Here is a 14,895-nt window from a genome sequence, read left to right as displayed (position 1 = left end):
TGCCCTGTGACTTTCAGAGCTCTGAGCTGCTGACTTATACTGCACATATGCTCTGTGGGGCATAAGGGAGGGAGGCAGCGAAGGTATCTTGGGGATCAATCCTTTCCTGTTGAGAAGAAGGTTTGCCTTTCTGAAGCAATGTCCTTGATGAGTCTGTCATGGAGCGAGCTGGCGGTTCTCCCCGGACACCGTCACTTGCAGAATTTACCTTGTCCTGCTGTGCTGATGAAGGGGTAAGGTGGCACTTGCAACTAAGGCAGAATTACAATTCTCCATTCACTCTCTGAGCATTTGTGCGTTGAATGGTTTATCACAGACTGCATCCATCTCCAGAGCCCTCATGCCAGTGCTTTTGACTTTTCTGAAGAGCCTTCTGCTCTTTGTCCCTCTGCACTTTCTCACTGGCTTGATGAGCTTTTGATCTCTCTTATACATCTCAGCTGAAATAGATTTTCCTTTCTGCTTTAAGAAATAATGCTGAATTGCTATTTCTACATTGGTGTTCTGTTATGAAGTTTAAAAAGGGAGTGTCTTCTGGTTTAAAATAAAAGAGTTTTGTTGGCGATTTATAGATTATTTTCCTCTAGAATCCAGAATAGTTTGGAAGCTCAAAAAGGTTCCTGGCTTGAGTTTGGGCCTAGGACCATAGACATGATCACAGAAACAAGGGGTCAGTGACTGGCCATCTCACCTCCAGACCACCAAGGTCCTACTCAGGCACTTTCACGAGTGCTAGTCAGACATTGGGGTTCCTGCAGTACTCCTGAAAACAGGGTATTTTAAGGCCAGCCCCTCGTGCCCTGCTGGCCACACTCTAATCAAAGAGGTGGAATACCATCTGCTGTGTTTTAGATAGGAGATCCTTTCTTGCATGTGTATATCTGCCCGTTGTCACTCTTGCACCTAGTAACCTTTGAGTCAGATGGCTGATTTCAGCTCCCAGATGGGCTGTAGTTCTTTGAGCTCTATGAAAGAGGGACATCAGGTAGAGGAGGGAGATCCAAGCAGTTCCCTATGTATATGCAGAATATATTGTCCACATACATGTTCCCAGATACTAGAGAATCTATATGAGCAAAAGGCCTGGTGGTCTCAGTATGAGAAGATCTTCTCTTGAAGATCACAGTCAGTGATGAGGTCTGGTGTCATTCCTTCCAGGGTTTGTACAACTTCCCAAGATTTTGTGCACTGGAAGAGCAAGTCCTCAGATCAATTTACACTTTCCAATTTTGCAGATCCTTGATGAATGGTTTGGGCGGACAGTCATCTGCTCCTGCGTGAAGCTAAGCTACGACCATGCACAGAGTATGATTGAAAGCCCTGGGAAGGTGTTCTCACCTGAAGAACTACCGCCTGTGTCCCCTCAACACTCAATAGCTGAGATCCAGCAAGCTGTGCTGAACTTGCATCGAATCGCCCAGCACCTCCGCAAACAGCGCTTCATCGACGGTGCTCTGCGCTTAGATCAGGTGTGTAAGTCCAGACCTTGTAAGGGGCTTCTTCTTCACTGAAGCAATTTCACGTTGTACTCCCTAAGAATTTCCTCATCAGTCTAAAAACTTGAAGGGGAAGGTCAAGGCTGGAATAGAAAGGCAGGTTTATGTGCCAATGTATTCTTAAGAGCGGCATCAGATTATGTACCAAAAGCAGTAAGTAAAGTAGGATGAAAAGAAAAAAGTTCCTGTTTTTAAGGAGTGGTCCATCTTTCAACATTTTTCAAAATCCTAAAACCGTGGTGGACTGCATAAGTAACTCATACAGTGAAAGAAATCATGACGGTGTCATTCATTATCAAGCAGTTCAGATAGCCTTAGTGCACATTTCACCGTGAAAGGCTCATCCTCCACATTTATTTCTGTGCTTGCAATACTCATGTTTTCCATAGCTTTCATAGCAGTTCTCTGCACAGGGAAAATGACTAAATGTTATCTAAGCTAATACATATAAGTGTTGGCTGTGTTTCAGAGAAAGAAATGCTAGTGAGGAGGTTTTCTGTCTGGGGTGATTTAAGTAATCTTGTACCAGTTGTGGTATGTGTCATTTCTATTTTACAAGTAGATCCAGATATTTTAGATTATGAGAGCAAAAATACTTTTTCATTTGAGGTTCAGCTGCTCTGAGGTGGCTTCTGACAGTTTTTGCGGATAGCAGGTTCCAGTAATTTATAGAACCCAGTGGCCTTCCTGAGCAGGAGACAAAATAATCTCTTAATATAAGGAAGCTCTATTGTTTCATTTTGCAAAATGAGCATGAGTCAACATAAGGATATTGCTGAGAAAGAAGCTAGTGTACCGAGATATGTAAACAGGACTATTGTATGTAAGAGGTGTGTTGTAACCCTTCCATTTTACTCGGCATTGTAGCGCTGTCTCCAGTTGCAGGGACATCTAATTTTAGAGAACTCGTTGCAGAGCAACAAGAGCAAGGAGTGTCTATAATCTGTGACCTTCCCCAACAGAGCACGTGGCTTAGTCTGGCGAAGCTGCTGTGAAGAGGAGGCAATGTGCTTTTCCCCATGTCTAAGATGGACAGGATGACACGTTTGTATCTTGAGTTTCAGTAGAGGAGATTGGGGTTATACTTTAGGATAAACTTTCTGGTGTAGGCATTGTGGTGTCTGAGGCTATTTTGCCTACATCTGTTGTAGGAGGACTTGGAGGACTGGTTAGGCACACATAAGTGAGCCTGGAGCAAGGACATTTGCACAAGGTCCCTCCTTGCTCAAAGGAAATAATCATTCTTCAAATTATATTCAAATAATTTTGGGAAATGTGACTCCCACTTTGAAGTCATGCAGAGTTTTCTTAAACCTCTTTCGGAACAGAGGCTTCCCTCCTTGAGGTTTATCATACAATGGCTAATAAACTGGACTTTTGTTCCTAAGCACACTCTGAATGCTAGAGAAACATAAAAAAACCCCAGCCTTTGCACTTGATGAGCTAACTGGGAAGCCTTGGAGATGTCTGGGTTGGAACAACAGTCCACAGTGACTGGGAGCTGTGGCCCAACAAGGTCACTAGCTGCGTTCCACAAGTCACAGTGTAGTCCTGAGCGGTCACCACATGTGCCTGAGCTGAGTACCTGTTATCAAACTAACCCCAGGGAAAATATGTTTTAAAACAGCTGTGACATTTTCAATGGGAGGATTTGGCCAAGGAAGCATCCTGTTCCAGTAATACCCCATAAAAGATTAGCTGTGTTTTGTTTTGCTCTGTGCTGTTACAGAGGAGCCGTTAAAGAGAATGTATTGGAGCATCATTTGTGAGATCGGGGTTAAAAGCCACTGCTAAGGGTACCAGAGAGGGCTGATTCCTACTCAGACTGGTTCCTAACCAATGTGATAAACTGAGTTATATCTCACAAGTGGCACTTTACGCTGTGCAGAATCTCTCTCCCCTGGCAAGAGTGTCAGAGCGAAAGTAATGGTCTTTGAGAAGGAAGTGTATTTTGGTTCAAGGGACACTTTCACCATACTTACTCTTTTCAAGTACTGCCTTGCTAGTCATATTTTGATAAACTACACCCTCTGTAGCACATGGCTGAAGTGGTTACTGTTAAGGCCTGAGTACAAACAGTATGTGAGGGATGGGTGTTTGGACATGGCCAGTGGTGTATGGCTGGAGAAAACAATCTGTACCTTTTAATAGGAGATGAGTCCCTCTGCCTTTGCTCCCTCACTTCCCTGAGTTCCCATGGATGCAGCTGTGCACTGGGTCTGACTTCCAGCCCTGAGCAAGTGAGCAAGGGTGGGTCCAAATGGGAAACACACCTTTCTAATCGCTGGACCTCTCACTGATTTCCTGTTGAGTAATGTAAGTCCTGAACAATGGAAGACAAACTCCAGCAGGAAACTAGGGGCAATGAATTATCAGATTCCAAATAAATATGTGAGCAAAGGAAATGATCATCCCACAGTCTTAAGGGAGGGGGTAGCTGGGCATGGATGACTCCTGTGCTTTTTTTTCCAAGGGATGTGAGCCCTCTTCCTATACATTGCATTATTTTTGAGAGCTTCTACCTTGGGATCACTCCTGATTGAACAGTGATGACTTTTTTTTCTTGCTTCTACCCTGCCATTTTTCAGTGTGACAAGCTCGTGTGCTTCCTGTTGGTATTAAGAAAATTGGGGGGAAGAATCTCCTGTCCTGCTTTGCCACTGGCTGTGGTGGCCTTGGGCTGCTGCTCTCCCTGTCTGCCTCAGTTTCCTCTTTGGAATGATATTGATCTCCCCCATAGTATCTGTATAATTTAGGATTTATTCCCCAAAACTAACCATCTCTCAGATGAAGTCATTCATGGGTGTATCTTTATAATAGCAGAAATACTGGTTGGCCAAGGAACTTCTTGCACCTGACATAGGATGGCTCCAGTAAGATGCAGCAGTGTCCGGCTGGCTGTGCCATGGTGAGAAGAGTGTTTCCTGTTTGAATGTTGCTGCTGAATTTTTATGACCTTGTGTGAGAGTGGCATCTGCTTGCCCATGATTTTATCTTTTAGCAGTAATTTTGGAAGCAGGAATCTCTGTAGCTCAACAGATGAAGAATATATTTATTTTTTTTTAATAACTTGGGAATTACATATCTGGGTCACACAGAAGACCTTGAGACAAATTACAGAGGTAGCACACAGTCTTGAAAGCTTAAGATCTGTGGATTCAGTGTCAGTACATATGTGTCTCTCTGGGGCTGTGTAATTTTGAATTCCTGCCTCAGTTCAATCCTGGCCATGGCAACCTACATACCTGCCACTCTTCCCCCCCGCCAGTTCCTTTCATGCCTCTGCAGAGGTCTGTAGGGGAATCTTGCTGCATTGGACCTTGGGTCTGAGGACCTTCTTTGCAACCAGACCCACACATCTGTCACTCTGTGGGATCTTGCTGTCCCCATAGGCCCCTTCTGGGGCTTTTTCCCTAGAATATGGTTTCCTGTGCTGCCTCCCAGCTTCCTAGCTCCAGAAAGCAGCTGAGCACTGAGTTTTAGAGGTTTAAAGTCTTTGCACCTTCAGCAGCTAAGAAGCTTATGAAACTTTGTCCACACAGACAGAGATTAATGTATTTCTTCCCCTTCTCATTTAGAGCTGTGGCTTTTAGATGTAGAAGCAAGAGGTGCCTTGTACTGTGACTTTGAGAAAAAATGTTCAGATATTTACAATACTGTCTTTCCCCCCTGCCTCCTTCCTGCCCAGGACCATGAAATGCCACCCCTGTGCTGTCCTCTCACAGCTCCTGGTGCACCCGCACTATAAATTGGAGCAGGGATCTGACCTGGTTTAAAAACCAAAGTGAGCACAACCCACAACTTTCCTTTTTTTTCCTGGCCCAGTTACTTTGAAGGTGGATCACTTCCCCAAACCACAGCTTTTAGAAACACCAGCCAGACAATCAGATAGAAACTTGCTTTCAACAAAAACCATCAAGTTTGCAGAAAAGCTCCTTAGCTCCAGCCTGCCTAGAGGAGACCTGCTGATAAATGGTTCTCTTTTTGGCCTCAACAGTTTATAAATGAATCACGAGGACAGATGCCTACAAGAAGACAGGTTAAAAAGGATTTCTGTGAATATTTAAAATTAGAATACCCCAGGATGCTGATCTGTCTCTATGACAACTGTCTGTGAGCTGAGCAGTGGCTTTGTTGTGCTGGTGATTCTGCCTTTGCCAGCGCACTTATACCTGGGTGCTCAAAACGTTGGCATTGACCAAAGTTCATCGTGAGAACAACCTAAAGTGCATTTGCATTAGACCAGTTAATGGCATTGAATTGTTTGCTAGAATAGCTTCTCTCTTTGTTTTCTGTGCAACAGACATTCAGCTTTGCAGGTGTGTGCAAAAAGGGAAGAAAAAAAGGGTAAAAATGGCAAAGATGAGAATGTTACGCAAATTTAAGGGTTGAATTGCTAGTGAAATGGTCTCACTTCTGCTTGTTTCCAGCCTGTGTGCTGTGCCACTGTCTCATTGTCTGAGCAAGGGTTGTTTTTCCCTGTGGATCTCTATTGTTTTGAATAACTTAAAGATAGAAAATTTGTATTGTTGTAGCTCTGTACCACACTGGAGACCTTACCTTCGGTCCTGTCCCATGGCTGCTGGGAATAAGGAAATAAGTGATCTTTGACAATAGCTTTGTTTCATTAAGGCCGGTGGGACTCCTGAAGTATTAGAGTATTTCTGCTGCAGGAAACGTAGGAAAACAAGCAAAAAGACTCCAAACAACAGAATGTGTGCAGAATACCAGCTCCAAAACACCCAGGTATGTGGCATACCGGGTATATTAACCAGCTCTTTATAGTTTTTGAAGCTCTCAGAACTGACTCTGCCTACTTGATGCAAACAGCTTTGAGAAGTTGACTCAAGCCATTCACACATGGAAAACGAGGAGGAAGGAGGATGCTGTACGTGCAGGATGTGACCCTGTATGTTGGGAAACTTCGTCTTTAGTTGTGGCTAATGGGGTAGGACAGAAACACATAATTTTAGACAGTTGCTCCTGCTAATGCCATTTAATTGGAAATCTCAAGAGCCACAGATTAATTACTATCACCATTAAAATATTGCAATATGAATGACTGCTAGAAATAATTATGGGAAATTGTTTTGTCATATTTCCTGCCTCATATCTGCATAGTAAGCATTCAGGTCTTTCCTTCTTGCTACGTGGAAGTAATAAATATTTCTACCCTGGTTAAACAGTCATTGTGCACAAAATGCAATATATTAATATACCAATGGAAGGCACTTTGGGTTGAAAGAACTGTTTAGATGGGACAGCAAAAGGCTATAATAATGTATAGACTTCAGTTAACTGAATGCACCTATGTTTTCCCTAATAGTATGATCTGAACTTATGTCTTAAAATGCTGTTGGGGCAGGAAGGCCATCCTGGCTTGAGTACTCCCTGGTGTGATGCTTAGGTTTTTTAGCCGTGGCTGCTGTATGTGCTACCCCTGCACACTCTCAGTGCAAGCACCTTTCTGGGGAGGAGTAAATGGTTTTGCTCCAACCCCTGACTCTTGGCTGCATCTCTCTGGGGAGCATTGTTTGGTTGGGTTTTTGGCCAGTCTCAAAAAGGAAGTCCTGGTGCTTATCGCCTAGGCTGTGACATTGGTACCAAATTCATCTTGGATTTGGTTCCGTCAGGGTAGGCTGAGGTGTGTACCTGCTTTGGCACTTGCTTTGGCCCAAGAGAAAATCCAAAAGGCCCATTTATAAAATCCTGAAAACTGCCATGATACCTCCCTAAAGAGACCATTACAGCAACAGTGCATGCATGTGACAGCAGAGGCGGGGTAGGCTGTATGTATGGTGCTGTAAGATAAATGGAAATGCAGACTGACAAGGAGCTTTCACTATTCACTTCCTATCACAATTCCACCATTGTCTACTCTTTCTCTTTGATGTCTGGTTAAAGAGACATCACTGATACCCAGAATGGGGATGGCAGGTGCTATACGATCATTATGGACAGTTGCTTATACTGTGTGATGCATAAGGCAGCTGGGGGGATGTTGGATGTATTTGGAGATTAATTTCCTTTGGGGATTTTATGTCTTTTGCGTAGCCCCAGTTAATACGTCAAAATGAGCATCTAAGGCCACAGCTTTCTACTGGGGGATACTGCTCTTCCCCACAGGAGTAATCAAAATGCATTTGCAAAGGTGCATTAGGGAAGTAGGAACGATTTTCAAAATGTCTTTCCTGCAATACCACAGGGGAACATGGTACTTTGCAGGCAAATATGAAATGTCATCGTTGTCGTCAGGAACAGCTAACGGCTCAGGTCGGGCAGTTTGCACATGCACCGAGGATGCACGCAGGAAGGAAGCGTTGAGGGGTCGTGCTATGGGAGGGGGTCTGTGTTGGGTGAGCGTCTTTCTGCTTGCATGGAGATGTTTGCATTGCCAGTAGGTTTTAAAATATTTTGATTAAATTAGGATTTTGAGTGGAAAGCCCTCCGAATGTAATCTTTTGCCCTGGGATTTTAATGAAGTCCTCCCAGGGGTGTGACTAGGATTGATGTTGTCGCACATGTCCCGCCGTTCCCCGATCATTCTTTTAGAGCTGAGCAGCTGTGTCCCAGCAGGAGCAGGTGGTGAAGTGGTCGAGCTGGCTCCGGCAGGAGGGGGGAGTCGGACGCTGGAGCACAGGGCTCGGCTGTAGAGCATCGTGCTGGGAGCCACCGCAGCCAGATGTCTGGGCAAACACGGCTGGGAAGGAGCTCCCCACACAGTGGTGCTCTGGCATTAATTTACCATCAGTAATGCAAGAGTGGGTTATGACTTTATTCTTCCTGGAGTAAGTACTCCAGCCGCTAGCTCAGATATTCAAATTCTCCAGTCATGTATGAGTGTTTTTCTTCTAAACAAACACAGCTTAACCCTTGAGTTTTATTAAATCTACCATAGATCTGCAAGCTCAGGAACTTCTCAAAAAAAAGGCTGTCTTACGATTTAATTTTGAGATGCTGTTTGACACAGCAACAGCTTCTTTCATCTGCCAGCCTCAGAGCAAATATCAGAGGGGAGGTTGGCTCCATACTTCCAGGCCATGGGAACGGCACGAAGAGGTAAAACTGCCTGAGCTCATGTGGTGAGTCAGTGGCAGAGCTGGCAGGACAGCCTTTTTCTGATTCCCAGGCCAAATCCAGCACCTTAGGCCAATGCTGGCCATTCTCGTCCTCTCAGGTTTATTACTGACAACTGTTGAATAAGAATTGGTGCTTTTTTGTTTCTGCTGTTTATTGCTGGCCCAGTTAAAGGCAGGGGTTTTTATCCCAGTTCCCCAGTAGGTACTTCTTACAGTACAGAGCAGAGAAACAAGCCACATCAGCATGAAGGGCTGACCTGTAGCTAGCACATCTCTGCAGCGTAGAAGCAACCAGCGTGTTTCACAAGTGGTCTCTCTCCCCATTCCTTTCAGTTCTCAGGCTTTGCCTACATGTGCCAGGACCAAGCCAGTGTGCTGCTATCCCATGGAAGTCTCTCTTGCTCGCACAGGACAGAGTTGCAGTGGGCAGTACTTCATCATACCTTCCAAATTGCTTGGCTTTTTTCTATCGATTGAATCCAGTTGGTGATCAGCTGTTGCAGAAGGGGGGTGAGCTGGCAGTCATCACATGCTGACCTGCAAGTAGGGTTGAAGGTATTTGCAGGTACTCAAAATTCACACATGAAGCAGACATCTCTTGGTTTCCTGGATTAGCTGGATGCAGATGGGTCTTGCCCATGTTTGTGTGGTAGGCAGCCTGGAGTCGCTTGCCCATAGGGACCTCAGGCAGTGCCAAATAGTATCTTTAGGGGAGAGAGCGCATCTGTATCACGTGGTGGCTTAGTGAGATGGAATGTGTCCCAACATGAAGCTGATAGTTAAGGTGGAAAGAGGATTCACTTCTTGATCAAGCTGAGCAAGCTGCTCACTGGTATCTTTGAGGTTGGTAGGGAGAGAAGTAGTGACTTCTGCTGGTTTTATTGAAAGAGGTTCAGGACGGAAAAACTGGTTCTCAATGAAGCAGAAACAAACTGGTTCTTCAGTGTCTCTGATAGCAAGACAGATAAAACCCAGGAAAACATGTGTTTGTGTAAAGGTGCTTGCGGGGTGAGTGCTGGGAGGAAATTTTTATTTTACATTTTCTGCTGAGGAAACAATCCTTGTTCTGAGAGTCTTGCCCTCCAGTTGATGGTGTTTTTCTTCCCTGGAGATGAACAGACGTCATCAGAAAGTCTCTTCTTGTTTCAGATTCCGTTTATCACATATTTGAACAGAGACTTGACAAGGGGTTTTTTCAGGTATTAATTATAGCTGACTGCATGGCTAATCCATCATTCTCTTTAGATGGAGTCACTGGGTGTAGAGTGATGTAATTTCAAATGTGATCAGTCTGCCATAGGTGAAGATGTAGCAGCTCTTTGTCAGAGCCAGTTCTGTTTCACCTAACAGTAAATGGAAGAAAGGCTAATTGTATAATGACAAAAGACAATGTCTGGAAGGAGATGAAAGATTCAGACTTTGCAATTCTGTGATTTCTCATTTCATTTCCAAAGTGAGAGGGGAAAAAGTTCTTGATTTCCATGACCACAACTCATTTTATCAGGTGTCTCTGGGCACGATCACTCCGAGTCCTAGGATGTTTTATCTTTTCTCGTCCATAGCATACGGATGCTGAAGTACAAAGATGCTCAGAAAGCACCTGTGGTTTCCACAGCCCTCTGAAATGAGGCTATAAGAGTCTTAGCCAAGCTCCCAGCAGCTGAGCTGAGGACAGAGCTGATCTTGCCCCATCTGAGGAAGCCAGTGCCTGCTGAAGTCCGTTTCCGGGTTTATCTTTAAACATTCCAAGTCCAAGCCCACGTCTCCTGAAATTATATGCCCTGCTAAAGTTTGCAGTGATTCATTGGGAGTACATTTTGTTGAGCAACCTCTTGGTTTTGTTTTGAAAGCAAGTGGCTTTGAATCTGTCTTTAGTAACCTAGATCATTTATCTTGCCCTTCTCTACATCTTCTTATGGTAATAAGGAAGTTGTTCAAGCATACAAGCATAATTCAGAGTGTAGATTTCCCCTGAATACGTAATTATGTGAAATGGGAGTGTGAAGCATGAACGTAGGTCCATGTTGCACTTGTTTCTGAGATTTGTCCATGCTTGAGACCTCCTTGCCAAATGTGCTCCTTCTTTGTGCGGCGCTGTGTTCAGTTGTGGGAGACACTGTGATTCCCTGTTCCTTCCTGCTTCCATCTTAAGGTACAAATACCCATCTCTCCCCAAAGATACGTGCTCACAAGTTGTTGCATTGTCAACGCCGTAAAACCTGACATGACTATTAAACTTCACCCTCTGAAGGGAATGCGTTCTCCACTTTGGATCTAGGCTGGTAGCAGATATTTTGCATTTGTGCTAATTAGTTACCAACCAAGCTGGCGACAGTCTGTTGCCCATCTGTGATGGGCTACCATTAAATTGATGGTCACTTGAAAACTAAGCAAGAGGCAGGGAGAAAGTAGCCACAAGAGTTTGTTGGACTGGAGTGGTTTGAGAGACTTCAGACATCTGGAAGAAACCAGCCATGCAAAATCACTATGAAGGGGGCTTTGTGGGCAATTCCTTTAACCGGACTTGAAAAACTTGTTTCTGTCACATAAATACAAACTAACCAAGCAGTCGCTATTGTTTGGGTTTTTTAAAAAAACAGTCTAGCCTGAATACAACAAAATTTAATTTGTGCCTGCCTTGACAACTGAAGTAAACTGGCCGTGTCATGGGTTTGATCCATCTGATCCTGCTGACCTTGGGGGACTGCAGAGCAGTAGCTTATTGCATGTCTCATGGCAAGGCTGAGATCAGCCCTCCGACTGAGAAATTCTCAGTCCCATGAATCAACAGGAGGTTTTGCAGTAGCTTTAAGGCTGCAGTTTCACCTCAATTTCAAGGTCTCTGTTCTAATCTCAAGACTCTCCTTGTTTTTCTGAGAAGAAACTCCATTGATCCAGCTAGCACTTTACTTCTGATTAGCATGTTAGAGTAGAACCTGACCCACAATACTAGGAAATAAAATGTTTAAATAGCTAAAATGGGATTTAAAAAAAAAATGCAATTTATTAAATTATTTCTCTGTCAGTGATGTGTTTAGCAGGTATAGAAGACCCAATGAACTAAAACAGGCTTTGGCATTTCGGAAAGTGAGTCATTTTTTCTGTTGCATCATGTATAAACTTTTCCCTTCTCATGGATGTATGGTTGAAATTACTTTGAGGTTTTGAATTTTCACTTCAGCTCTCTGTTTTTTATTATTTTCAAACATTACTGAAAGCAATGGTTGATAGTTTCTAATACTGTGCTCACATTGCTTTGCTCTTTAGTTATTTTTTTTTAAATAAGCCAGTGGGCAACATATGGGTGGTTAAATGAGCTGGGGAGTTACTGGTTTCTCATGTTTAGGTAGGAGTAAGAGGTAGGTGTATTGGTGGATCCATAATGTGGTGCCAAGGGGTGCTGCTGTCAAATAACCTTTATGCAGGGGACCAACCTTGAAATCCTTGTGCAGCATGGTCATCTCTTTTCAAATTCTCAAGCATTTATACAGATTCCTTGAAATCAGTTTAAAGACCATGAGCATGGTGCTGTTGCAACCAGCTGAGATAGCAAACAGGTGTGTCTTTTCTGAAAAAAGTGCAAAACAGTATTAAAACCTCTGAGGTTCTCCATGCTGGAATAATGTTCTTGCTCAGTGTCCCAGGAGTTTTAAGATAAAGTCTAGAGCAGACAATGAATACTGAGAGAGGCCAGATAGAAATATGGTATCTAAATGGAGTTTCCATAGGTCAGGCCCAGCACAGAAGCCAGTTGGTCTCCACATGCCAGGACCCACAAGATGTTATACATGCTTCTTGGGATGAAGAAGTCCAGCAGATGGAGGTGTGTTAAACCTGCTCTTCTGTGCCCACTTTGTAGGCAGAAGCGGCTACTCCTCAGGGTAAACTTGATGACCTTCTTTTTTTTTGAGTTCACAGCTTCCATCTGCAGCTGAGCACTGCAGGAAAGAGAGGACTTGTCCTAACCACCAAGCAGTTGGGCTAAGTAACATCATCTGGGCTTCATCCCTTCAGGAAATTTGTTGAAAGGCAGGCAGTTTCTACAACCAACTTCCTTGGGCTGGTGGGTTTCTTCCACAACTTTGGCTCGGTATGCTGCCATGCCTGGTTCATCCTTGCTCTTGCTGTTTTGTAGGTAGGTCTGTAGCTTGCTTTGGACCCAGCACTGAGGATCAGTGTTTTTGCTAGAAGTAGCCTTTGTAATAGTGGTAGCATAGCAATGGGTACAAAATACAGTTCAAAGGAGGAAGACTTGCTGAATAGAGCTTAAACAGCCAAGAAATGGGTGACACCACAGGCATTTCTCACAACCCTCATTAATTTTCATTTTGAAAGAGTAATGATTGGGGAGGTGGTTTTTTGTTTGTCTAAAATAAAAAAATCTTACCCTCCTTCATGGAGCTGCTGTCCCAAATGTTTTTAGAACTACTGTGTAGCTGCCCGGTCTACCTTGTCTCGTTAGAAGCTGGCTTGATCTTCAGTCTTGGCAGGTCCCATGACAGTCTATGAGATCTATTAGAAGGGTCCAAGGTGACTCTTTGGTACGAGAGAGTAGACATTTCACAGCTTGCTGAATATCAGCTGTGACAGTGTGGTGCCGGGAATGTGCTGTGTCAAGGCTTGAGCTGCATTTATGGCGTCCTGGAAATGTAAATCTGGAAAGGGCTTTAGGAGATGATCCTTTCCTTTTCCTGGCAATAGCAGGAGCTCAGCTGGTAGTGGTCCTGTGCCATGTTTGTTGTTGCTTTGTCATGGAGCCTTTGTAGCTGTGTAGCCAGACCGAGTTCCTCTTGGGGTTGTCTCCATGGCTTTCACGCACCCAGCCATGCCGATACAAAGTGTGTGCCGTTGGGCCTGTCCCTCACGTGTCCCTGATTAGTCATTGCCTGGAATCTGAAACACTAAAGGCCTGCAGAAACCTTGCGAGGAGCTCGGCCGAGTGTGCCAAGGTCCTCTGGGGTAGAGTTCAGCAGTCTGAAGGACTCGCCTGATTACAGCAAGGTAGTCATGCAAAGTGACTCACACGAGATTATCTTTAATGTCATCGAGTGTTTTTTCTCATTACAGTTGACAAGACAACCTGCTGGCTGCTGTTGTAACGGGGTTTTACTTGATGTGGCTGCAATGTTGCGTGGTGCAGAGAAATGCCGGGGTGCAAGATGCCCTCTAGTGCAGTCCAGGCAGCATAGCTGGTGGCATCGCCACCGCGCTGGGGGCAAGTGGCGCGCCTGGGTGATAAGCGGAGTGGGCAAAGCCTAGCAGGAACTTTTGCTCTTCAGCTTTAAGTGGGAATTTCAGCCTTAGGTTGGGTTTATGGAAAGCAGCGTGAGGTTTGGTTTAGGGAAGAAAAAAAAATAGTCCTTTCAAAAAGCAATTTGTTCCTGCTTTCTGTGAGCAAGGCTTCCAAATGGACTCGGTCAGTTCTGCAGTACGATCAACAGGACTGGAAAAAAATACCAAGTGAAGTAACACAGTGGCTGTGGTAAACATGAACTGAGGCCTTGGAAGTAGCTAACGGCATACCACAAAAGAGTCTCCTTTCACCCACCATGGGCCATGCCAGCAGCAAGTGCTGCCAGCGCTGGCGTCTAGCAGAGGAAAGCATCATTTGGCTCCCTTTTGGATTTCATTACTCTTCCTGCACTCCCTCCTGCTCACAGCAAAAGCCTTTCCAGTTGTAAAGAAGTGAATTAACTCCCTTCGTGTCAGTGATGGATGAGGCGCTTTCTCCCCCTTCAAAGAGGCGAGCCGTGCTGGTGAATGCGGGCCAGCAGAGTTGAAAAGTCCAAGCGGAACAGGAGAGCCCGTGGGGTGACCCAGCTGTCAGGCAGGACACCCTGGGGACAGCTCCCACCCGGTGCCCAGCAAGTGGGGAACAAAAGCCACTCTTAGCACGCTCGCCCGGCGTCGAGGCTCTTTTTTTTTTTTTTTTTGTGTCCTGCTTTCTATGGACTTGGGCACATCCCTTAACACACAGCAGCCGTTTGTGTGGGGTTCACGGTGCCTCAAAGGCTTTCAGAGGGTGCTTCTCCGCCCTGCACAAAGAAGGGTTAGCACGCCGGTACTTGGGAGATCTCCTTTCAGGCGTCCATGGCTAATCATATTAAAGGTGACCTCGTGGGCAGCGCTTTCCATTGTTGCCATATGTTTTGTCCAGTGCTTGAGTGATGTTGTGCATTGGAATGTATTCATGCATCTCCTAATTTAATCACCAGGCTTAATCCCCTCTCCTGTTCTACACCCTTAGAATTTACTGGCTCCTTTCTAGCCTCCCGTGCATTGTCTGGGTCTCCTTCACAAACTAATACCGATGTGTGGAG

The 14,895-nt window shown here is 44.8% G+C and overlaps 1 protein-coding gene across 5 annotated transcripts in view; it reads left to right on the top strand.

Moving 5' to 3' along the window:
- DIS3L2 (DIS3 like 3'-5' exoribonuclease 2) overlaps positions 1–14,895 on the top strand; it is a 197,739-nt gene that overhangs the window by 130,156 nt on the left and 52,688 nt on the right. For 4 of the 5 annotated variants that reach the window (XM_075031552.1, XM_075031551.1, XM_075031554.1 and 1 more), the window contains one exon: positions 1,236–1,469. The exons of the other annotated variant lie outside the window; for it this stretch is intronic. In XM_075031552.1, the coding sequence (XP_074887653.1) occupies positions 1,236–1,469 (234 nt within the window). The remainder of the gene's footprint in view (positions 1–1,235; positions 1,470–14,895) is intronic. 5 annotated transcript variants of the gene reach the window in all.

This window comes from Buteo buteo, chromosome 7 (assembly GCF_964188355.1).
Source record: "Buteo buteo chromosome 7, bButBut1.hap1.1, whole genome shotgun sequence".
In the NCBI taxonomy this organism is placed as follows: Eukaryota; Metazoa; Chordata; class Aves; order Accipitriformes; family Accipitridae; genus Buteo; species Buteo buteo.
This window is presented reverse-complemented; position numbering and strand designations above follow the sequence as displayed.